The 23,736-nt window shown below is 41.8% G+C and overlaps 1 protein-coding gene across 6 annotated transcripts in view; it reads left to right on the top strand.

Moving 5' to 3' along the window:
- The window catches only part of LOC104589202 (25.3 kDa vesicle transport protein SEC22-1), a 41,373-nt gene that overhangs the window by 5,728 nt on the left and 11,909 nt on the right, over positions 1-23,736 (top strand). For 3 of the 6 annotated variants that reach the window (XM_010247439.3, XM_010247442.3, XM_019196300.2), the window contains 2 exons: positions 4,050-4,102; positions 4,342-4,549. In XM_010247439.3, the coding sequence (XP_010245741.1) occupies positions 4,362-4,549 (188 nt within the window). In that variant the 5' untranslated portion in view covers positions 4,050-4,102; positions 4,342-4,361. Of the gene's footprint in view, positions 1-4,049; positions 4,128-4,341; positions 4,550-23,736 lie in introns of all 6 variants that reach the window. The other 3 variants (XM_010247438.3, XM_010247441.3, XM_010247440.3) reach the window with 1 other exon arrangement.

Raw genomic sequence — 23,736 nt, 5'->3', positions numbered from 1 at the left:
AAAGGGCATCCACAACTCCTTCAGTTCAAGACTTCAGTGTGCCATCATGAATCTTATCTTCTTGATGAGTTTCTCCTTAGTTGTGCTCTTTGAGTAAAAAAAATTCTGTTGTTTCTTTCTCACCATAAACACCAGCATAAGTAATGGAATTGAGGATTAATCTAGAAGATTTGATAATTTCTATCTCTACGTATTCATGAAACACTCCTGCTAATTTGATTCTCTTAAAATTTGTAGAGGATGTAAAAGAGTTATCACCAGTGATTTCGTGAGATACATTGTCATACTTGGGAAATTGTTGGTTCACAGCATTCAACCAGACAAAATCTAGGCATTCCTAAAACCTAATTTATTGATTCAAGCAACCCTAATCCTAATCATCTAGGTTTTTTAATAACTGTTTTGGACTATGAATGTCGTTTCTTATTCAAGAGAAGCAGTTTAGCAGGACTTGCAAATTTCAATTTAACCCAGTGGGCTTGAAGAAATACATTTGCCAGAGAGCTATATAGTATGTGAATTCATTAAGTAAAGGTGATGAGCTTTTAGGAATCCAAAATGCATGATCATGAACATCCACACTGAGAACAAGGTAATTATTTCATCAAAAGGCAAGACAGGTAAATGTATATTATCAAAATTCTCCTTCTTTGGAATGTAAAGCGCAGCTGTTGTTTGTAGTTTAGATAAATTAACCACAAAATAGTTGTGGGTTGAAAAAGACAATGTTTACACCCTTTCTAGGCTTGTAGAGAGGGCCTGGTTGGGAGGGCTAGTGGCAGGTTTACAAGTAGAGAATGGGGAGGTGGGGATTGCTCTGCTACAATTTGCAGATGACACTCATTTTTTCTGTGTCGCTTCTTGGGAGCAAATTCTGGAATGTGAAAGCAATTTTAAGATCGTTTTAGGTGGTCACTGGTTTACATATTGATATCCAAAAGAGTGAAATAATGGCAGTTGGGAATGTCATAAACATAGAAGTTTGGGCTGATGATTGGGGTTGCAGAGTTGGAATACTCCTATCAAAGTACTTGGGGTATGCCATTGGGTGAAAATTGTAAATTCAATTCCATTTGGGAGCCCATCATTGAAAAAGTGGATAGAAAGTTGGCCTCTTGGAAGTGTGTCGTCTTACCTTCCTGTTTATCACTTGTCTTTGCTCCCAATTTCAGCAAATAAGGCTGCTGTGTTAGAAAGAAAGATGAGAGACTTCCTGTGGAGGGGGTGGAAGGAGGAGTCAAAATGCCATCTGGTGAGTTGGAACAAAGTCTGTTGTTTAAGGGAAAATGTGGATTTGGGAATCAGGTCAGTATAAGATGTCAACACTACCTTGTTTTGTGGAGATTCAATGACCAACTGGACAGTTTGTGGCATAGTTTTCAAGATGTCAAGGCGAGGCTAGGCGACAGGGCAGCGCCTTGTCGCCTAATCGCCTAGGCTATGGATTTTTTAAAGTAAAAAATACATATCCTAGGGTAGTTCCCTAGGTTCCATAACCATCTTTCCTTAATAATTAAAACTTCATGTTTAAGTCTAGAAAATCAACATATTTATGAGAAGAAAAAGAAGAAAGAAAAGAAAATTCAAAAAATATGGGGACTGAACCCCTATTTTTGTTATAGGAAAAGAAGAAAAGAAAAGGTGGAAGAAGAAGAAGAAGGAGAAGAAGAAGTAGAAGATGTGGAGGAAGAAATGTGTTGATTAGACAAAACTTTAAGTTTTTCCCTTACTTATTGATTTAGATTCTGAAGTCTTTGAGAGTTTAATACAGCAGTTAGCAATGTTTGTGTTGATTAAACCCTAACAAATAAGAAAATAATAAAAAGAAATTAGTTTATAAACACAAAAAATGATTTTTTTAGTCTATTTTATAATTATAATCTCAAAAAAGTAACAATATAAAAGTATTTTATAAGACAATATACAAAACTGCTTGGCGATTGGGTGAGGCGAGCCTCCAAGGGCACCTTGTCGCCTAGGCGCCCACCTAGGCGTCGCCTTGACAACTATGGTCTGTGGAGGAGGTTAATTGTATCCAAGGCTCCGTTTGGAATTAATGTACATCGATGAGGTTTTACATTAAACTGTAAAAAAGTGACCATTACATTGAAAAGCGTGGAGTTTTACATCGATTTTATCAATGTAGTGTTTACATCGATAATCGATGTAAAATTTTACATCAATTTATGACGTAAAACTCCACTCCATCCAAACGCCAACAAAAAAGAACCAGAGTGGAGTTTTACGTTGATCTTGATTTACACCCCTTCCAAATGCCAACAAAACCGAACCGGCATAAATATTTACATCGCTTCCATGTGCAGCCCAAGTATGGTTCCAGCAGCAGGGAGTGGGAGAAGTAAGATCCTCTTATAGGTGTTCAATTTGGAAGAAAATCCAGAAAATTCATCCAAAGTTTATGAAGGGTATAAAGTATGAAGTTGGCAATGGTCAGAGAGTGCTTTTCTGAAAGGATTACTGGTGTGGGGATGGACCATTAAGGGTCTTAATACCCGACCTGTTCAAGATTGCTACAAACAAGGGTGCAACAGTGGAAGATTACTTAGAGAGGCAAAATGGGCTTTGTATTTGGAACCCCCAATTCCAGAGGAATCTAAATGACTGGGAGGTGGCTTCTTTGGTCAGTCTGCTCCAGGTTCTTTATGACTCGGGAGCATCTAGAGTAGGGGAAGAGAAAAGAAAGTGGTTATTTGAGAAATCAGGGACCTTCTCTGTAAAATCTTTTTACATCTTGTTGGGGAGGATATTTCTTCCTTTCCAAGTGACAGGATTTGGATAAGGTCTGTTCTGTCAAAACTGGCTTTTTTTTTTGTATGGTTTGCTGTGCTGGACAGGATCCTAACACTAAGGACAATTTAGTTATAAGAGGTGTAGAGGTGGCGAATATGGCTTGCACACTATGCAATGGAAGTGTGGAATCTTCTAGCCATTTGTTACTACATTGTGATTCCACTTACTGGATTTGGATAAGACTGTTGGATTTGTTTGGGATTAATATATGTTTCCCGGCTGATGTGAAGGGATTCATCGGAGCTTGGTATGCAAGTGGATTAAGCAGGATGGAAAATTAGCTTGGAACTTCCTCCCTTCAACAGTCTTTTGGGCAGTGTGGTGCAAAAGAAACAGCAGAATATTTGAAGAGAGACAAAGTGCAAAAGCAGAGGTGTTTAGAAGGATTTTGGGAATGGTGCATTCCTGGCTGGCCGCTGGCAAATCACCCTCTATTAAAAAATAGACATTCATATTTTTTTTTTATCATGGTTTCCTTTTTGTAAGGAGTTTATAGTCTTTTTGGTTTGGGGCTGATTCTGGGTATACTGGTTTCTTTCCTCTTGTACAGGTTCTCTTTGTACAGGGGTTTACATAGTTGTATGGTTTTAAGATTAATAATGAAATTACTTTACCTTACAGTAAAAAAAAAAAAACAATGTTTACAGCCCTTTACTTCCAAAATACCATAACCATGTAATCAGCCGTGGCTGAAGACAAAGCTTGGGCTTATCCTGAATTGAATCTTACACAAGTATTTACTAAGGCTTCAAGTGGAAACACACTAATTAAGGATAGATCCAAGCAACAAGGTCTCACAAATTAGTGAACAGGGAAATGGTTGTAAACTTGTGCTGTAGATCTAATAAACCTCATACTTGAAACTAAATTGAAATCTTAGATCTACTTCAGTTATTCTGTTTAAACCAAAAAGGACATGGGCAGAAGTAGTGAGCAATGATTTTGGTGCCAATAATTTAACAATGGATATAGCATTAAACAGAATGGAATGGCAAAACAGGATTCATGCAGCTGACCCTATATAGTTGGGATAAGGCTTGGATGGTGATGACTTCAGTGACAATTTAACTTAATAACTTCATAACTCTGTTGTGATTAGTCATCTTACCTATTTCCTTGTAATGACTTCATGGTTGTGAAGTTTGCAAATGTATTTGGATGATAGAATTCCTTTCAAGTTCTTTGAAGCAGTTGGAATTTCAGATGAATGGTATCTAATTGGACTTGCATGTTGCCAGGTAACACTGAGGATTTGAGGTTGATAGTCCCGAAACTATCATATTATCATCAGGTCTGTGAACATATTCATACTCCTGGTATGTAGTTTTAAAGGCCAAAATTTGAAGTGAAAATCTCTGGTATTTCTTTTATTCTTTATTTCTGTTGCAATTTCCATAGCAAGATAATTTGGTTATGAAATGAATTTCTTGGTTATGAACTGATGCTGTCAGGTGTTTTTTCTTCTGAAAAGTAAGTGGTTTGTTTTTTATTCTATAGATTTTGATGCATATAAGATTTTCGTCTTTGTAGACATACGCTATAGAGTGAAGATGGTGAAGTTGACTATGGTAGCTCGTGTTACTGATGGCCTTCCACTGGCTGAGGGACTAGATGATGGCCGTGATCTAAATGATGCTGAATTTTATAAACAGCAGGCTAAGGCTGTATTCAAGAACTTGACAAAGGGCCACAATGAAGCTTCAAGAATGTCAATTGAAACTGGTCCTTATGTTTTTCAGTATCCTTTGCATGCTTCAAGAATGTCGTCTCAATATTTCCATATCTAATATTTTCCTGATATCTCTTTGCATGTGATTGGAACTTATTTTCCTCATTGTTATTGTTACATTGTTGTCTAAGTATTAAATGGATTGAGCCATTTGGAGAAACATGATGTGAAATTTTGTAATAAGTGTAAATATTGTCTTCATTTGCATATTTTGTAACAATACATGACTATGAAATTGTTGCAACATGTTGTTGGTAGTTATCAAAGGCAAAACACAAGTGGCAAGGCTCTGAAGCTCAGCTTATCTAGACTAATGTAAGTGCAGTTGGTGAAGCACATCTTTGCACCTATGCACCTCAATAAAGATATGGATATTTGTGTGTGTATTTGTTTTGTTGTTTCCTTATATATAGTAGCTACAATGGCTAGTGCTAATAAAGTTCCATTTAGTGTCCTGACTCCTATGACCTCTGTTGAACTGCAACCCAATCCCAAAACTGGGTTTTGAAATGACCAGTTCTCCAAAACATTGACTTGGTAAAAGCCTTCATAATAGCCATACTAATGGTATTTTTTTGGTAAGTATACTAATTGGTGTTGTGCAAGAAAGAAATAATGCTTTATAGAGTATGTGTGTTAAGGCAGTGAGACTGAAGCTTGAGCAACAATAGTGAGCTTGAGGGGAAAGATAATGGAAGTGAATGACATCTCTCAAAATCATTGGCCTATTCAATGGTATTAGTGGAGTATTCCTTGATATGAGCAACAATAGACTACCGGAAATGGCTCCTGCAAATCTCTGCACTACACTGCATGACAGCTGCGTATAATGAAATTAATGGTTATAAATTAGAAGTGGAAGATGGAGGGGGAGAGAGGATTCAGATCTGTAGGAAGATGGAGAGCTGAGGTGTCGATTGAAGCTAAGACCTTCAAGTTTGAAGAGGAATGGGTAAGAGGTAAGGAAGCACTAAAGATAAGAGAGAACAACAGGGCGATAGTACTGGTTCTAAATGAAGTCATCGTATGGATGAAAGGATTTGTAGATGGGGCTATCAACTCTGGCAAGGTGAATGGATGGAGAAACTCAATGTCAGTTCTAGGCAAGAAGTATGTAATAGAAATGAAGAGAAATTGGAAGGTGTGGTTCATCACAGTGGAGGAGCTCTTTGGAACATCTGGAAAACAGATGCTCTGTGTACTGGAAGGGAGAATGCAGAAAGGATGGAAGGTCTTTGTGAAGGTGCTGCTGTCCTTTCTTGAAGCATTGGAAACTAGAAAGATAGAAGGAGTGGAGGCAACTGGCCAAAACTTCAAAGACCAGGGGCGGAGACAGGAGGAGTCAGCGTCATTTGGAACTACTGAAAGTGCAGAAGTCCAAAACCTTCAGACGCCTGAAGTGATGGTGGCTTGTTCATCTATACATCGATGTATTCTGGTGGGAGCAGGGAAGGATGCTTGGAAGAAAAGAATGGTTCTAGTGGCTGATAAAAAAGTGAAAGACTGGAAGAAGGTCCTGGAGGTTGTTGCTGGTGAGATAGGTGTTGGAGATGAACCAACACTGGTTCCATTTGCAGATACGAAGGCTGTGTTGGATGTGGGCGATCAGGAACTGAGCTTTAAAGCTGTAGCAGTGGATGGGGGCCTTATACAGGTCCAGAACTGGAGCCCCATCTGCAATGAAGTTGCAATCCAAGATGGGTGTGTTAGGTTGAAACTTGTAGGTCTCCCATTCCACCTTTGGCGCGACTCTGTTCTCGAACACATTGTATAGAGTCTAGGAGGAGTCTTGGTGGAGGCTGATAAACGGAACTTGGTCGCTGTCGAGGTACAAGTGACATGCATCAAACATGAGAATATGCTGAGGTTTTTTGAGGTTTGTTCGGATGATATGTGGTACAAAGTCTGGGTAGCTGCGGAACTTGAACAGGCGTTGTGGGGAGGAGGATCTAAGGTTGAAGATGATGAGTCAGCGAGGTGGTGGACACGTGGAAGGAAGAAAGTGGGCGGTGAGAAAGGGGTGCAGGTGGACATTAAAGGAAGGATTATGGGCCGGCTGGGGCAGCCCAAACGATAGGCCTATTGTTTAAGGAAATTAATTCAAAAAATTTTGAAAGAAATAAACTTAAAGCGGGCTCATTAAGTTATGCTGACATGGCAAGGAACCCGAATGGACCAGGGGGTAGACTGGCTCAGTTCGAGCCGGTCGAGGTGATAGGAGGGTTGGGTGGGCCGATGAGTAAACCAAGGCCTTTTTTAAGTGACCCACGTGACAACTTAAATGGCCACGTGGGTCGGGGTAAGGGGAGGTTACCACGAACGATGATAGATGCTGGTGTCGGTCTATCATTGTCCCGAAAGAGAGAGGAGGGTTGGAAAACTTACTAGCAGCAGTGCACAAATAGGTCAGGAGATCTATAGTGGATCCCTTGCTGGAACAGGGAAGAGGGGAGCTCCGGTCGGCAACTTTCAAAGAGGCCAAACCCACGATACTCTAGGGAGAGAGCCGAAGAGAGAGAGGAGGCGGATGAAGGTTGGATGATGTGCAGTGGCGATGAAGATGAATCAGATGAAGGGGTAGAGGATGGCACCAGTATCGGTAGTTTGGGTGAAGAATATGATTACGGTACAGATGACAGGGGAGAGTGGGACATTGCGAATATATTCCGGGACGACTCAGAGGAGGACGAGAGGTGTGTAAGAGGAGGCCAGGAAGGTCAGACAGAGGAAGCAAGAAGCTTGGGACCCCATGAAACAAGCAAAACTGAAGATCTGAAGCGGGAAAACCTATACCCAAGACCTCGGATTGTGCAAGGCACAAATGAAAGGGCGAACCAGTAGAACCTGAAGTAGAGCTGGAACATACCAATCAGGGGTGAAGTAGTACATAGAAGAGTTCACCATGTTGACCAAAGGACAAAAGGACTCTCCACCAACCCGGGGAGACAGATATTGACCAACCTCGGGAACTAGAAAGGGAGGCCGGGAACAATCCTAATCCACTTTCCCTCTCACACCCAGGTAATCAAGTGAATTCGGATCTTGTTACTAATGCTTTTTCTATGTCTTTTGTTCTGGATTCTGCTTCCGATCCATGCCTTGATGCCCATGTATGTGCAGTCAATCAAGAGGGTGGCGTTTCGGAGGTGTTGGAAAGGGAGGTGAAGAACAACGGAGAGGAGCGGGAAGCGAGATATAGAAAAGAGAGTGTGGGCAATTATTGAGAGGGTATTCAAAGAGGTTGAAGGAAATGTAATATGGAGAAAGGGTGAAGAGGGGAGGGTGCACTGGAGAGAAGGGAAGAACAGGAAGGCAGGGAAGGAAAGGATAATGTGGAGTACACAATGGAGGAGGGAGGAAATGTGGTAAGGGTGAGGGATGGAGAGGAGAGAGGAGGGGAGGAATCAGAGGAGAGGAAGATAGGGCCGAAAAGGAATGTGTGAGGAAGGTCAGTGGGGGAGGAACCTACGCAAGAGGATCTGAATGTGTGAGGAAGGTCAGTTGGGATGTAGATTAGAAGATCTGAATGTGCTGAAGGAGGGGTTACAGAAGAGGAGGAGAGAGGTCAAAACAAAAAAGAGAAAATTGAGTGAAGTTGAGAGATTGAAAAGAGATGTGGAAGGTGGTAAGAAGTTTGGGGCAAAGGGGATAGGAGGAAAGGGGGAAAGTAGTGGGTAGGTGTAGAAGGGAATTAAGGAAAGAGTGAAAATGAAGATACTAAGCTGGAATGTGAGGGGAATAGGAAGTGCAAGGAAAACAACAACAATAAAAGAGGTAATAAAGAGGTATGACCCAGACATCGTAATGTTATAGGAGTCCAAGAGGATGAAGTTTAATGATAGATGGGCAAGAGTGTATGGAAAGCGAGGGGGATCAGTTGGGTAGCATCTCCCTCTTGGGGTGCTTCAAGGGGGATAGTGACTATGTGGAAGAGGGATGTGGTAGAGGGATTGGAGGAACTGATTGGAAAATTCTCAATTTCCATGAAGTTCAAACAACAAGAGGATGGATATGTGTGGGTGCTCACAAATGTTTATGGGCCAAATGATTATAGAGAGAGAAAGGAATTGTGGGCGGAATTGGCTGATGTAAGAGGACTGTGGGGTGGGCCTTGGTGTGTGGGTGGAGACTTCAATGTGATTAGATACTCAGAGGAAACAAATAAGACCAATCAGAGGGTGACAACTAGCATGAGGAAGTTTAACAGGGTTGTGGATGTCTTTTAGCTTAAGGAGATACCTCTAGTCTAGAAGACTTTTACTTGGTCAAATCTCCAATCTAGACCCATTTGCTCTAAGTTGGATAGGTTCTTGTTTTCTTTGGATTGGGAAGAACACTGGGGGAACTTGGCATCTAGAGCCCTACCTAGGGTGACCTCGGATCATTGGCCCATAGTGATTTGCAAGGAAGAGAGGAGTGGAGGACCTGCTCCTTTTAGATTTGAAAATATGTGGTTACTCCATCCTGGGTTTACAAATAGGGTAAGGGAGTGGTGGAATGAGTGTAACCCAGTGGTGGAATGGGAGGGGATGAGATTTCATAAGAAGCTACAATTTCTAAAAGCCTTGATTTCAAAGAAAGGAAGAGAACTTGGATGGACAAAATTAAAAGCCTTGATTTCAAAGAAGAAAGGGGAGAATTTGGAGAGGGGGACAATGAACTAAGAAGAGACTTGAGAAGACAGATAGAGGACTGCCTACATAAGGAGGAAGTTAGATGGAGGCAAAAATCTAGGTGTAAATGGTTGCAAGAGGGGGACAAAAATACTAGGTACTTTCACTCTTTGGCAGAAGGACAGAGAAGGAGAAATTTCATTTCCAAACTGGTTGTGGATGGAATTGAGTTAACAAGAGGAGATAGCTAGGGCATGTGTAGAACATTCTAAATCCATTCTAAGAAGGCTTGTAAGTGGAAGAGTGTGGGTGGAAGGATTGGACTGGCTAGATGTAGGGAGGGGGGGGGGATAACAAAAGAAGTTTGGAGAGGGGGTTTGACTTGGAAGAGATTAAGGAAGTTGTATTTTCTATGGATAGAACAAAAGCTCCAGGGCCGGATGGTTTTATAATGGCTTTCTATTAGGATTGTTGGGATTTTCTGAAAGAGGGCCTTCTACGGGTTTTTGAGGAGTTTCATAGCAGAGGAATTATTAATCCGGGGGTGAACTCCACTTTCATTGCTCTAATTCCCAAAAAGAAAAAAGCCTTACACCCAAGGGACTTTAGGCCAATTAGTCTGGTCAATAGCCTGTACAAGATCATTGCAAAGGTGTTATCTTTGAGACTGAAGAAGGTATTGCTAGACTTAATTGAACAAAATCAGGGTGCCTTTGCGAGTGGAAGACAGATTACAGATCAAATCCTCATTGTCAATGAGAGTGTGGAGAGTTTCAAGAAGGATAAAAAGAAGGGGGTGGTTTGTAAATTGGATTTGGAGAAGGCATATGACATGGTAGATTGGGAATATTTTAGGAAAGTCATGAGAGTGTAAGATTACAGATCAAATTCTCATTGCCAATGAGTGTGGAGAGTTTCAAGAAGGATAAAAAGAAGGGGGTGGTTTGTAAATTGGATTTGGAGAAGGCATATGACATGGTGGGTTAGGAATTTTTGAGGAAAGTCATGACCAAATTGGGGTTTGGAGCTAGATGGTGTAAATGGATCATGGGGTGTGTTTGGAACTGTCATTACGCAATACTAGTAAATGGGACAGTGGTAGATTTTTTCCCAGCCACTAGGGGTATAAGACAGAGTGACCCCCTATCTCCTTTTCTGTTCTTACTTGTTGCTGATGTGCTGGGAAGGTTGATTCATAGAGCAGACTCTAGGGGCCTCATTAAAGGATGAAGGGTTGGTAGGGAGGACATCCCACTCACTTACAGTTTGCTAATGATACGATCTTGTTTTGTGAAGGAGGTAATGTGAGGTTCATCAGGAATTTGAAATTAGTGATTCAACTTTTTGAGTAAATGTCAAACCTAAAAGTGAACTTCGGGAAGAGTTGTTTAGTGGGTGTGAATATGGAGGAGGGAGAGGTTAGGGAGAATGCAGAAGTGCTTGAGTGTGAAGTCTCAATTTGGCCTTTGAGTTATTTAGGTTTGCCCCTAGGTGATAATCCCAAGAGAGAGTTTTTGGAGCCTGGTGGTGGAGAGATTTGAAAAAAGGCTTGCTTCTTGGAAAAAAGAATTATCTCTCCCTTGGTGGAAGGACTACACTGATCAAGGCCACGCTAGCAAACTTACCCATTTATTTCCTTTCAGTGTAGAAAATTCCAGTGAATGTTTCCAATAGGTTGGAGAGATTAATGAGAGATTTCCTTTGGGAGCCGGGAGAAGAGAAGAGGGACCATAGAGTTAAGCTAGAAAATGGTGACCAGGAGTAAAGCTTGTGGAGGTTTGGGGCTCGGGAATATCCGGAAAAGGAACTCGACCCTCTTGGGAAAGTGGTTGTGGAGTTTTCCTTTGGAGCAGGAGAAGCTATGGGCTAGAATAGTGGCAAGCATACATGGGATGGAGCAAAATGGATGGGATGTTGGAATCAGAGCAAGGTCCACAAGAAATTCACCTTGGAAAGCCATTCATGATTTGCTTCCAGTCTTCTTCCCACTTGTCAGGTATGATTTGAATTCTGGCACTTGCATAAAATTCTGGAAACAAACTTGGGTGGGGAATGTTCTACTTAAGGACCAGTTTCCTTCCTTGTATGCCTTCTCTAAGTTTAAAAATAAGCCAACTTCTTTTTTCATCACCCCTTCCTCCTCATGTTCTGGGTTTGGGTGGAACTTGAGATTGAGGAGGGCTGTGAGGTACTCTGACCTCCACAGTGTCTTAAGCCTCCTTTACCTTCTTGATAATGTCTTCATTGACCCCTCTAAGGTGGACTCTAGAACTTGGACCCCGACCCCCACGGGCACTTTTTCTTGTGCTTCCTTTTTCAAAGTCTTATGTTAGTGAACCAGTCCTGCAACCCCCCCCCCCCCTTTCCTAGTTAATGAGGTTTGGTGTAGACGAATTCCTCCTAGGGTTTGTAGTTTTTGTTGGGAAGCCTATCTGGAAAGATTCAATATTGGTGATTTGCTTCAAAAGAAGATAATCAATACATGCTTATCACCTCATTGGTGTGTTCTATGCAAAGCGGATGGGGAGACTGGTTTTCACTTACTAGTGTCGTGCCAATTTGCAAAGTCAATTTGGGAATGGGCTTTTTCTCTCTTTGGGCACAAGTGGAACCCTCCTTCATATTTGCAGAGCCTTTTTTCTCCTTCTTTGTTCAGGTGGCGCGTGAAAAGGGGAAGGACTATGTGGAGAGGACTGAGGGCTGCAGTATGCTGGTCTTTATGGGAGGAAAGAAATTTTAGAATCTTTTCAGATGAAGAGAGAGGGGCTGAAGAATTGAGGGTTGTGATCCATATCAGGGCTGTACAGTGGCTGAAATCTCTAGAGCTATTCACAAATTACACAGTGGATGACATGTTGAGGAAGTGGGGTGAGATTGCAAGCTGTATGAAGTCCAAATCAGTTGTGAAGGTGTCTTGGACACCCCCACCTGCTAGATTTTGAACTTTGATGGGAGTTGTAGGGGGATTCCTGGACATTCAGGGATTGGGGGTGTTTTTAGGGCTGAGACGGAGTTATTTCAGCCATGTTCTCAGGTCCAATTGGATTGGGGGATTCTCTTAGAGCTGAGATCTTAGCAGTTATGGAAGGAGTTCAGAAAGCTAAGGAGATGGACGTCAGAAAACTCATAATTGAAGGGGACTCGGAGGTGGTGATAGGGTGGCTGAGGAAAGACAACTGTGGATTATGGAAGTACAGCAATGAGAAAAGAAAGTTCAAGTGGCTGGTGCGGGAAATGGAAATCAGGATGAGTTGGGTTAAAAGATCAGCTAACTCTATAGCTGATGGGCTAGCTAAACAGGCGATAGAAAGGGATGCAATGTTTTGGGCTAAGTTGTAACTAAATTGTTTCTTTTTTTCCTTTTCTTTCTTTGAGGACTTAAGTTGTTTTTGGAAGATAAGAGTGTTTGTCTTCCTTACTGTAACTATTCTTGTGATATTTTAATAAAATTGCTGAAGTTGTTATTTATCAAAAAAAAATACTAATTGGTGTTATGTTGTACAATATTTGTTGTTTTAGGCCAGTCTTTACATAATACAAGTTTTAAAAAATGAGTAATGAGTTGGGTAAAAGACTTAAAACCTCCCTTGATGTTTCTCCTAAATACTGAGACCTTCCCTCTCTTTTCAAAATGGACTAAGACCTCCCCTGTAAAATACATTAACTGTTATGTCTAACTGAGAAGGTAAAATGTCTAACATACCTTTACCACTAACAACAGTTCTGTGAATTGCTTTCTAGGGAGATGTTGATAATGCATTAGGGGCTACTTTTGCATTCCATCCATTGTCCGACCACCCATGTATACTTTCAAGTTTCAATCACCTTGTACCAAAGCCTTTTTTCTTCCAAGGGAAATCTCCAAAACCATTCCTAGGAGAGTTATATTTTTCTGGACCAAGTTCCCTATCCTAAGCCCCCCTTTGTCCTTTGGTCTGCAAACCTGCTCCCATTTCAGCAAATGGCCTTTCTTTTCGTCTCCTGGTTCCCATAGGGAAGCCCCGCCTCATCTTCTCCAACTTTCCTGCTATTTTGACTAGAATTTAAACAATGGACAAGTAATGAAGTAATAAACAAGAAGGTTAGCCAATGTAGCTTTGATTAAAGTTAGAATACAATGATGAGTCCCCAGATTATATGTATCAAGTTCATGCTAAAATGCATCTAGTATTCCTTACCTTAACTGTACACAACATATTGTTTGAAATTTGAGAGCATTTTCATTATTTGTGTTAGAGTTAGCCGAATAAGAGTAGATTAGTCAACTCACCTTTGTTAAGTTATGTGCTTATGTGGCAGTCTTATTAGAGACTCTCTGTCCCATACTTAAGTGGGGGCAGTTTAGTCTTTGTACAATTAATTAGAGCCTAATCACTATTAAGAGGTCGACTGATAGGGTTTAGTCTATCAGGTTCGACAGTTCTTTCATTTCTTCTTCTTCTCTTCTTCTTCTCCTTCTCTTTCTTCTTCTCCTTACTGGTTCGGACTACTGTAGCAGCAATCAAAACATAGTATCAGAGCAGGGTTCGTGACCTGCTTCAGTTCGTGACAACTTCAGTTCGTGCTTCCTCCTTTTCTTTTCTGGGCTGTCAATGGAGAAAACGGGTTCGTCCTAGGCCTGAAACATCTCAGCTCTTCTTTCTCTCTGGTGCGCAGAACCTCCTTCCTTAAGAAAACGACTTCAACAGTGAATGGTTGGCTGAAGCTCTCAAAAGATGGTTGGTTATCTCTTCTCTTTGTGCTGTTGGTATTTCTGGGTTGAAAATCTTCAAAAACCTGCGAGGACTGATCAGAACCTAGAGAACTAGGTTGGTTGTTGCTCTGGTTCTTGGAAAAAATTCCAAGAACAGGCTGTGTTTACAGTGACCAAATGGTGTAAGGGCTGCTGTAGGTGGCCGAATGGTGTAGGGGCTACTGTAGGTGGCTGAATGGTGCAAGGTGTAATGTTGACATCCACACCCAATCCCCGGATCATTGACTCTGGAGCCTCCGATCACATGACTGGAACTCCAGGTGTGTTTTATTCCTTATCTCATTTCTCAACATCACAATCTGTCACCCTTGCTAATGGTTCCACATCCTCAATTTGTGGTGGTGGTAGTAATGTTGACCTAGACCCTGTATCCCTCTCCTCAGTTTTGTATGTTCTTAAATTGCCTTTTAATCTTATGTCTGTTAGTAAGCTGACCAAATCACTTAACTGCTCCATTACTTTTTATCCTTCTATGTGTGTTTTTCGGGATCTCAAGACGGGAATGAAGATTGGTGGAGGGCATGAAGCTGGTGGACTGTATTATCTTAACGGTGGTGGCAGAACTTCAACAGTTCTCCAGTCATCCCTTTCTCCTCTCCAGTGGCACTGGCGATTTGGTCATCCGTCGCTAAAAGTTTTGAAGTCCTTGGTTTCGTCTTTGAGTCAGCTTTCTGTTTTGGATTGTGAGTCGTGTCAGTTTGGGAAACACCATCGTGTTCCCTTTACCTCTTGCTTTCTGATTAATCGGATGCCCACGTTCATCCTTGATGGTCATTCTCCGTTTACGGTCTTGTTTCCTGCTTTGTCTCCGTTTCCTCTTACGCCTAGGGTATTGGGTGTGTCTGCTTCGTCCATAATCTGGGTCCGGGGAGTGACAAGTTCGATGCCCGTTCTCTTAAGTGCATCTTCCTTGGCTATTCTCGGACCCAGAAAGGGTATAGGTGTTACCATCCTAGTTCTCGACGGTTCTTTGTGTGTGCTGATGTCACCTTCTTTGAGTCTACTTCGTTCTTTTTGGGGTTCGGTGATGCTTCATCCTCCTCATCACCTCCTCCTCTTCCACTTCCCGTTGCCGTCCCTCTTCCCCTTGTTCCAGTCTTGACCAAACCCTTGCCTCCGGTGCCACCACCTGTTGAACGCCTACCCATCCATCATGTGTATACACATCGCCTACACATACCAGCTACTACTCCTCCGGCTACATCTCCGTCGACAGATCCGACACCAGACCCGCACTCAGCATCTGAGCTTGATCTCCCCATTGCCTTACGGAAAGGTAAACGCATTTGCACCCTTCATCCTATTTCTAATTATGTTTCACTTACTCATCTTTCCGCCTCCCATCGCCAGTTTGTCACCCTGTTATCATTAGTTGTTGTCCCTAAGGATGTCCAGGAAGCCCTTGCCTCTCTAGGGTGGTGAGCGATGGAAGAACTCTCTGCCCTTCATCATAATCATACTTGGGACCTCATTGCTCTTCCTCCTGGGAAGCAAGCTGTTGGTTGTAAATGGGTTTATACGGTTATGTATCTGCCTGATGGTAGTGTTGAACACCTGAAAGCGCGATTGGTTGCAAAAGGGTACTCCCAAACCTATGGTATTGACTACATAGAGACCTTCTCACCAGTTGCTAAGATAGGGTCAGTTCGTGTTGTGACATCTCTTGCAGCCATGTATGATTGGCCGCTACATCAGCTTGATATCAAGAATGCCTTTTTGCATGGTGACTTACTCGAAGAGGTCTATATGGAGCAACCTCCAGGGTTTGTTGCTCAGGGGGAGGATGGTAAGGTGTGCAGACTAAGGAAGGCTATATATGGGCTTAAACAGTCTCCTCGAGCATGGTTTGGTAGGTTCAGTGAGGTAGTAAAGAAGTTTGGTATGAAACAGTGCAAAGTTGATCATTCTGTATTTAGTCACGACTCTCCGGGAGGAAAAATACTGTTGGTGGTGTATGTAGATGATATTGTTATTACTGGGAATGATAACATGGGCATTGACAGGCTGAAGACTTATTTGCAGGATCATTTTCAGACAAAGAATCGTGGTAAACTGAAATATTTCTTGGGGATAGAGGTAGCAAGATCCAAGTATGGTATTAATCTGTGCTAGAGGAAATATTTGCTTGATTTGCTGGAAGAAACCGGCTTGTTGGGTGCTAAATCAACTGAAACACCTATGGACACAAATACCAGGCTAAGCAGTGATATGGGTGAAGTGTTTGAAGACCCTGGCAGATATCGACGACTTGTGGGTAAACTGAACTACCTAACCATTACTAGACCAGGCATCTCATTTGTGGTTAGTGTGGTAAGCCAGTTCATGCAAAAACCTCTGATTCCTCATTGGAATGCAATTCTGAGAATTGTGAGGTATTTAAAAGGGGCTCCGGGTTGCGGTCTAATATACAAGAGTGGCGGAAAACTTGAAATAGAAGGGTATTCTGATGCTGACTGGGCCGGTTCTATGTTTGATAGGCGGTCTACCATAGGCTATTGCACTTTCCTAGGAGGTAACCTGGTGACATGGAAAAGTAAGAAGCAGACGGTTGTGGCAAGAAGTAGTGTAGCAGCAGAATATAGGGCTATGGCGCACACCGCTTGTGAGTTAGTGTGGCTAAGGAACCTTCTACAGGAAGTAGGGTATAACATCAACACTCCAATGAAGCTTTATTGTGACAATCAGGCTACAGTTCATATTTCCTCTAATCCGGTGTTTCATGAAAGAACCAAGCACATTGAAGTTGATTGTCACTTTGTAAGGGAGAATGTGCTGAATGGAGAGCTAGACACTACATATGTTAATACAGGAAACCAGTGGGCAGACTTATTTACAAAAGGCTTGAGTCGGGGAAGAGTGGACTACATATGTAACAAGCTGGGAGTATATGATATATATGCTTGAGGGGGAGTGTTAGCGTAGGGGTATTTTTGTCTTTATAACTAGATTAATGTTGCTGATTTGTAATGTTGTGTTAGAACTAGTGCTCCTTACTTAAATAAGGGCACATATGTCTTTTCATTTATTTTTAATAATAAAAGTACTGTCTGGCCGATTGGGAGAACTGACTTGAGACTTCTAGTTCAAACCAGGTTTTCTCTTTTCTCTCTTTCTCTCTTTCTTCCACCTTTCTACCTCTTTCTACATAACCGATCTCAGACAGATAGAAATCCAAGGCAGGCCGAATCATAACACGTGAAAGAAGATAAGCCACCGACTGACTCTCCAGGGTCTGATGATTGGGAACAGGAAGATGCTCAAATCATGGCATGGCTATGGAATAGTATGGAACCCAAAATAAGTGCCAACTTCATGTTCTTAGATACAACTAAGGACATATGGGAACATGCCAAGAAGCTGTATTCTGGGCAAGATAATACTACAAGGGTATATCAGCTCTATCAGGAGTACTTTGATCTGCAACAAGGAAATAAAACCCTAGAAGAGTACTATGCCACTATGAAGAACCTCAGAAATGAACTCAATGTCTATCATCCTCTCACTCCATATATTGAGGTTCAGCAACAACAGAGAAAACAATTAGATGTCACAAGGTTCTTAGTGGGGTTGAAATCAGAGTATGAACCAGTTAGGGCCCAAATATTGGGGGGCTCTACCCTTCCTACACTTGAGGAAGTGTTTGCACGGCTTCGTAGGATTTCTTTGGGACAAACAGAGAATCCCACACAGTTTGATAGATCAACATTTGTGACAGCTAGAGGAGGTGGACATTGTACAAAAGGGGGAGGACATGCCTCCCGAGGAGGTCGTGGTGGTTCCATATTTGGCCGTGGTGGTGGTCGTGACTCAGGGGGAGGTCGTGGCAAAGGAAAAAGCAACTCTACAAGGAAGTGTATCCACTGTGGTAGGGAAGGACATTCGGTAAATTTCTGTTATGATCTCCATGGCCCTCCCTCTACATGGGCCAATCATGCTGTAGCTGGTGGGGTTGACGTCAGTGATAATCAACAGGCAGACCTAACTCCTTCCACATCTACATTTGTTTCCAAGAGGGAGATGGTGAGTGTACTGCGTGATGAGTATGAGCGGTTCCTTCAGTCTACTTCACAGTACACTACTGTTACTCTTGCCCACTTAGGTATAGCTTGCCTGTCATCTAAAACCTCTCCCTGGATTATTGATTCTGGAGCCTCTGATCACATGACCGGGACTCCAGGTGTGTTCTCTTCTCTTTCTGAAACTTCCACATCTCAAACTGTTACCCTTGCCAACGGTTCATCCTCTCCCATCTGTGGTGTTGGCAATGTTGACATGGCTTCTCTTTCTTTATCATCTGTTCTATATGTCCCTAAGTTTCCATTCAATCTTATGTCTGTTAGTAAATTAACCAAGACTCTTAACTGTTCTGTTACTTTCTCCCTTCCTCTTGTGTTTTTCAGGATCTCAAGACGGGGAAGAAGATTGGTGGGGGGCATGAAGCTGGTGGATTGTATTATCTTGACGGTGGTGGATCGTCAGTTGCACTTCAGACTTCACTCACTCCTCTACAGTGGCATTGTCGATTGGGACATCCTTCTCTCAAGGCACTCAAGATACTAGTTCCGTCTTTGAGTCATTTGTCGGTGTTACAGTGTGAATTGTGTCAGTTTGGCAAACATCGTCGTGTTTCCTTCAGTCCTAGAGTTGAAAGTCGTATTTGGGTCCTTTTGCTTTGGTTCATTCAGATGTTTGGGGCCTGATCAAAATAGAGTCCTATAATGGTTACAAGTATTTTGTCACTTTTATTGATGATTGTTCAAGGATGACATGGATTTACTTAATGAAAAAAATAAGTGAATTATTTTCCATTTTTAAGAAATTCCATGCTGAAATACGTACACAATTTGGTGTTCCAATCAAAGTTCTTCGTTCAAATAATGGTCGGGGATACTTTCTTACTTCGTTTCAACAGTATTTAGAACAATATGGCATCATTCATCAAACCTCATGTGCATCCATCCACTCCTCAACAAAATGGGGTGGCTGAACGAAAGAACCGTCAGCTCCTTGAAACTGCTCAGTCCATTCTTCATCATATGAGTGTTCCTAAACGGTTTTGGAGTGATGTTGTACTTACGGCGTGTTTCCTCATTAATCGGATGCCCTCCTTCATTCTTCATGGTCGGTCTCCCTTTTCTATCTTGTTCCCTACTTTGTCTCCATTTCCATTAACACCTTGTATCTTTGGCTATGTGTGCTTTGTTCACAATTTGAGTCCTGGAATAGACAAGCTAGATGCACGCTCCATTAAATGTGTCTTTCTTGGCTACTCTCAGACTCAAAAAGGGTACAAGTGTTATAATCCCATTACTCGGAAGTGCTATGTCTGCCTGATGTCACCTTTTTTTAGTCTGTCCCCTTCTTCTCAGGAACTGAAGCATCTTCGTCTCCACTTTTACTTCCTCTTCCTCTTCCTCTTCCTCTTCTAGTCAGTGATCCCGTTCCGGGTGTTCCTGTTGGAGTTGACTCGTCACCTCATCCAGTGCAGATCCCTACTGAACGACCACCGATTCGGCAAGTGTATACACGTCGAATGACACCGGCCCCTCCTCTAGCTTCTACCTTGTCCGTGGATCCTGTCGTTGCTCTTGTTGCTGAACCCTCAGGACTTGATCTACCCATTGCCTTACGGAAAGGTAAACATAGTTCTACTCTCCATCCCATTTCCAATTTTGTTTCAGTATCTCGCCTTTCCGCCTCACATCGCCAATTTGTTTCACTATTGTCATCTATTTCCATACCTAACAATGTCCAAGAGGCTCTTAGTTCACCTAGGTGGAGGCAGGCAATGGAGGAGGAACTCTTTGCTCTTCAGCATACTCACACGTGGGAGCTCACTACTCTTCCACTTGGTAAGCATGTTGTGGGTTGTAAATGGGTGTACTATTAAATACTTGCCAGATGGTAGTGTGGGCGTCTAAAGGCCAGACTTGTTGCTAAAGGTTATTCACAATTGTATGGAGTGGACTATATGGAGATCTTCTCTCCAGTGGCTAAGATTGGCTCTGTTCGTGTGTTAATTTCCCTGGTAGTTATGTATGATTGGCCCCTATTTCAACTTGACATAAAAAATGCCTTCCTTCATGGTGACCTTATGGAGGAGGTATATATGGAGCAACCACCTAGGTTTGTTGCTTAGGGGGAGGATGGTAAGGTGTGCAGACTGAAAAAGGCAATTTATGGGTTGAAACAATCGCCTCGTGCTTGGTTCGGGAAGTTTAGTGAAGTGGTGAAGAATTTTGGAATGAAACAATGTTAGGTTGATCACTCAGTGTTCAGCTATGACTCAGAAGCCGGAAAGATTTTATTAGTGGTCTATGTGGATGATATTGTCATAACTGGCAGTGACAAATTGGGGATCGACAAACTAAAGGTCTTTCTGCAAAATCATTTTCAAACAAAAGACCTTGGGACATTGAAGTATTTCTTGGGTATAGAAGTTGCTAGATCAAGACAAGGTGTAAACCTGTGCCAAAGAAAATATGTTTTCGATCTTTTGGACGAAACAGGACTGTTAGGTGCAAAATCGGCTGAGACTCTTAAGGAACCAAATGTTAAGTTGAGCAGTGATACAGGGGAAATATTTGATGATCCTGGAAGGTATAGATGACTAGTGGGGAAGCTGAACTATTTGACTATCACGAGACCAGACATCTCCTTTGCAGTCAGTGTGGTGAGCCAATTTATGCAGAACCCTCGTATATCTCATTGGGATGCAGTTCTTAGAATTGTAAGATATTTGAAGGGAGCTCCGGGCCGTGGGCTATTGTATAAACCAGGAGGAAAACTTGAAGTAGTTGGGTACACAGATGCAGATTGGGCAGGCTCTGTGTCTGATAGAAGATCTACTACAGGTTACTGCACATTTCTTGGAGGAAATCTTGTGACGTGGAAGAGTAAAAAGCAGACGGTTGTGGCTAGAAGCAGTGCTGAAGCCGAGTACAGAGCCATGGCACACACTACATGTGAATTAGTATGGTTGAGGAATCTCCTACAACAAATCGAGTTCCACATGGATAAACTTGTGAAATTGTACTGTGACAATCAAGCTGTGCTCCATATCTCATCCAACCCTGTTTTTCATGAGAGAACAAAGCGCATAGAGATTGATTGCCACTTTGTGAGGGAGAAGGTTCTTACTGGAGAGATAAGCACAGAACATGTAGGCTCAGGTGATCAGTGGGCAGATTTGTTTACAAAAGCCTTAAGCTCAGGGAGAGTGAACTATATATGTAACAAGCTGGGATTATATGACATATATTCTCCAGCTTGAGGGGGAGTGTTAGAGTTAGCCGAATAAGGGTAGATTAGTCAACTCACCTTTGTTAAGTTATGTGCTTATGTGGCAGTCTTATTAGAGACTCTCTGTCCCATACTTAAGTGGGGGCAGTTTGGTCTTTGTACAATTAATTAGAGCCTAATCACTATTAAGAGGTCGATTGATAGGGTTTAGTCTATCAGGTTTGACAGTTCTTTCATCATCTTCTTCTTCTTCTCTTCTTCTTCTTCTCCTTATTGGTTCGGACTACTGTAGCAGCAGTCGAAACAATTTGTTTTCAAACTAATCCCATATGTTGATTGAGGTGGAAGTGATTCCCAATCAAATATAGCCTTTCCATGGTTGCAAACTTGCGATCACTTCAATCCATAACTTGTTCTGCTATTTGTTATATTGTCATAATCACTTTCCCGGGAGCACTGTGTCTATGGTTCTATGATGCCTCAAATCATGCACATCCAAGAGCTTACCACAAGGTGGTAATTTTTCACTGTTCGGGCTTATTCCACAGGGTTGTTTATTTTTCTCTCTTGGCCAAGTTGATCAATCCCATTGGACATGATCACAAGCTTTTACCATATCTAACTTATAGCTGATTCTTAGAACTCCTCTTTTACCGGAGTCTATATATTTGTTTGCAAGGAGGAGCCATCCAGGATTTGTGTACCATTCATGATTCATGGAAGTTCCTTGAGAAGAGGATATGATGGGGGCCAAGATCTCCTTGGGCAATTACCAAGAACCTTGGGCTGCAGCTTATAGATGGTTTTTACAAGTCTGATTAGTTTATAATCCTTAATCTTTTTTCTATCTTTTTCCTTGATCAATAACCATGCATTTGTATTGATCTCGAAGATTGATATAGAGAAGACAGTACAAAGAATTTACAGATTTTAGTTCAATACCTAAACTTGATGACCACACAAAAGACTGCTCTTGTTAACCCCCATTCTTGCAAGTCCATCTGCTATTGTATTTTCTGATCCAGGTATCCAACAATCCATCTGAATGAGCATTTCAGGTTCTGAATACCAGGCCTTTAGCTTCTCTTGTTTTCTGCCTCAACAACCAAGGACCTTTTTCATTTTCCAGCCAGCTACTGATTACCTTGCAGTCACCTTCCACAATCAGATTGGCCCATCCCAAGGAATATAGCCCCAGTTATAGTTCTTGGATGAGAGCTGGAATCTCCTCTCTTAAGGATTTCTTTTCCCCCAGTGGGCCCATGAAGCTCATCTTAACGGTGCCATGGTGGTCTCTAATTATACCCCCTATACCTGACAGTGCCATGCTGCCAAGACATAGCTCCTTGCTTTGATTGGTTGTTCTGAAGGGGGTGTAGGCAGGGGTGATCATGGGCTGGGCCCATACCAGTCTTAGCACCTATGATGATGGGTATAGCTCAGGCCTGGCCTGCACCATAGTTGTCAAGGTGATGCCTAGGGGACAAGGTGCCCTTGGAGGCTCACCTCGCATAATCACCAAGCAGTTTTGTACATTGTATTATAAAATATTTTCATATTCTTATTTTTTTAAAATTGTAATTATAAAATAGACATTATTAAACTAAAATATTCATTTTGTGTGTTCATATACTAATTTCTTTTTATTATTTTCTTATTTGTTAGGGTTTAATCAACACATTATATTTTATTATGAAAATTACGGATAGTTATTAAAGAAATATGGTTGTGGAACCTAGAAACTACCCTAGGATAATGTTTTTCACTTAAAAAAGTCCATCGCGTAGGTGACTAGACAACAAGGCAGCCCCCCTGTCACCTAGCCACGCCTTGGTGCCTTGAAAACTATGGCCTGCACCTTCAGCCTGACATATAAGTATTTGTTGGGTTTATGGCCTACAAACATTAAGGGTGCGTTTGGTTCTTTGATTGATTCCAATTCTGGCTCCAAATGAACCAAACAGAAATGTGGGAAGAACTAAAGGAAAACCCCAATCTGATGGAAAAATGAGAGTTTATAATAGGAAAAGAATGTATAGAACAAAACCGTTGACAGAGTCTGTATTTGAAAGGATTCAAGATGGTGATATTTCCTCTGATGAGGAGAGAAGACTAAGCGAGGAGGATGAGAAAGAAGTTTGTTTAGATGAGACTTGTCAAATTGACAAATCTATTGACATGACTAAGGTTGTAGACAAGGCTGTGGAAGTAAGTAAAGCTCTAGACTTGCTTGTCTTGGGAGGTTACAAGGAAAATGTTCCAAGATTTGGAAGAATGCCTGAAAGGAGAATACTGGAGATTTTCAAGTGCCTATGCCGCCAATTGATGAAGGCCATAATAACTTAACCATAACTAGTTTGGAAGAGGATGGTAGTGAAAAAACTGCAGCTTTTATTCATCAAAAAAAAAAAAAAAAAAACTGCAGCTTTAGTTGATGCCCAATTATTTTAGAGAAACACAGTACTGGAATTGGAAAGGACTAATGAGAACCCCTCTTGCTTGTTGGATTCCCAGAAGTGTGTTTTAGCAAATAGAAGATTTGAAAGACAGAAAACATCAAGATCTTCTGGTCTCAAAGGTTTTTGGTA

This window comes from Nelumbo nucifera, chromosome 8 (assembly GCF_055504915.1).
Source record: "Nelumbo nucifera cultivar China Antique chromosome 8, China Antique-T2T, whole genome shotgun sequence".
Classification (NCBI taxonomy): Eukaryota; Viridiplantae; Streptophyta; class Magnoliopsida; order Proteales; family Nelumbonaceae; genus Nelumbo; species Nelumbo nucifera.
The sequence above is the reverse complement of the archived record's forward strand: the minus strand, read 5'-3'. Positions and strand labels throughout refer to the sequence as shown.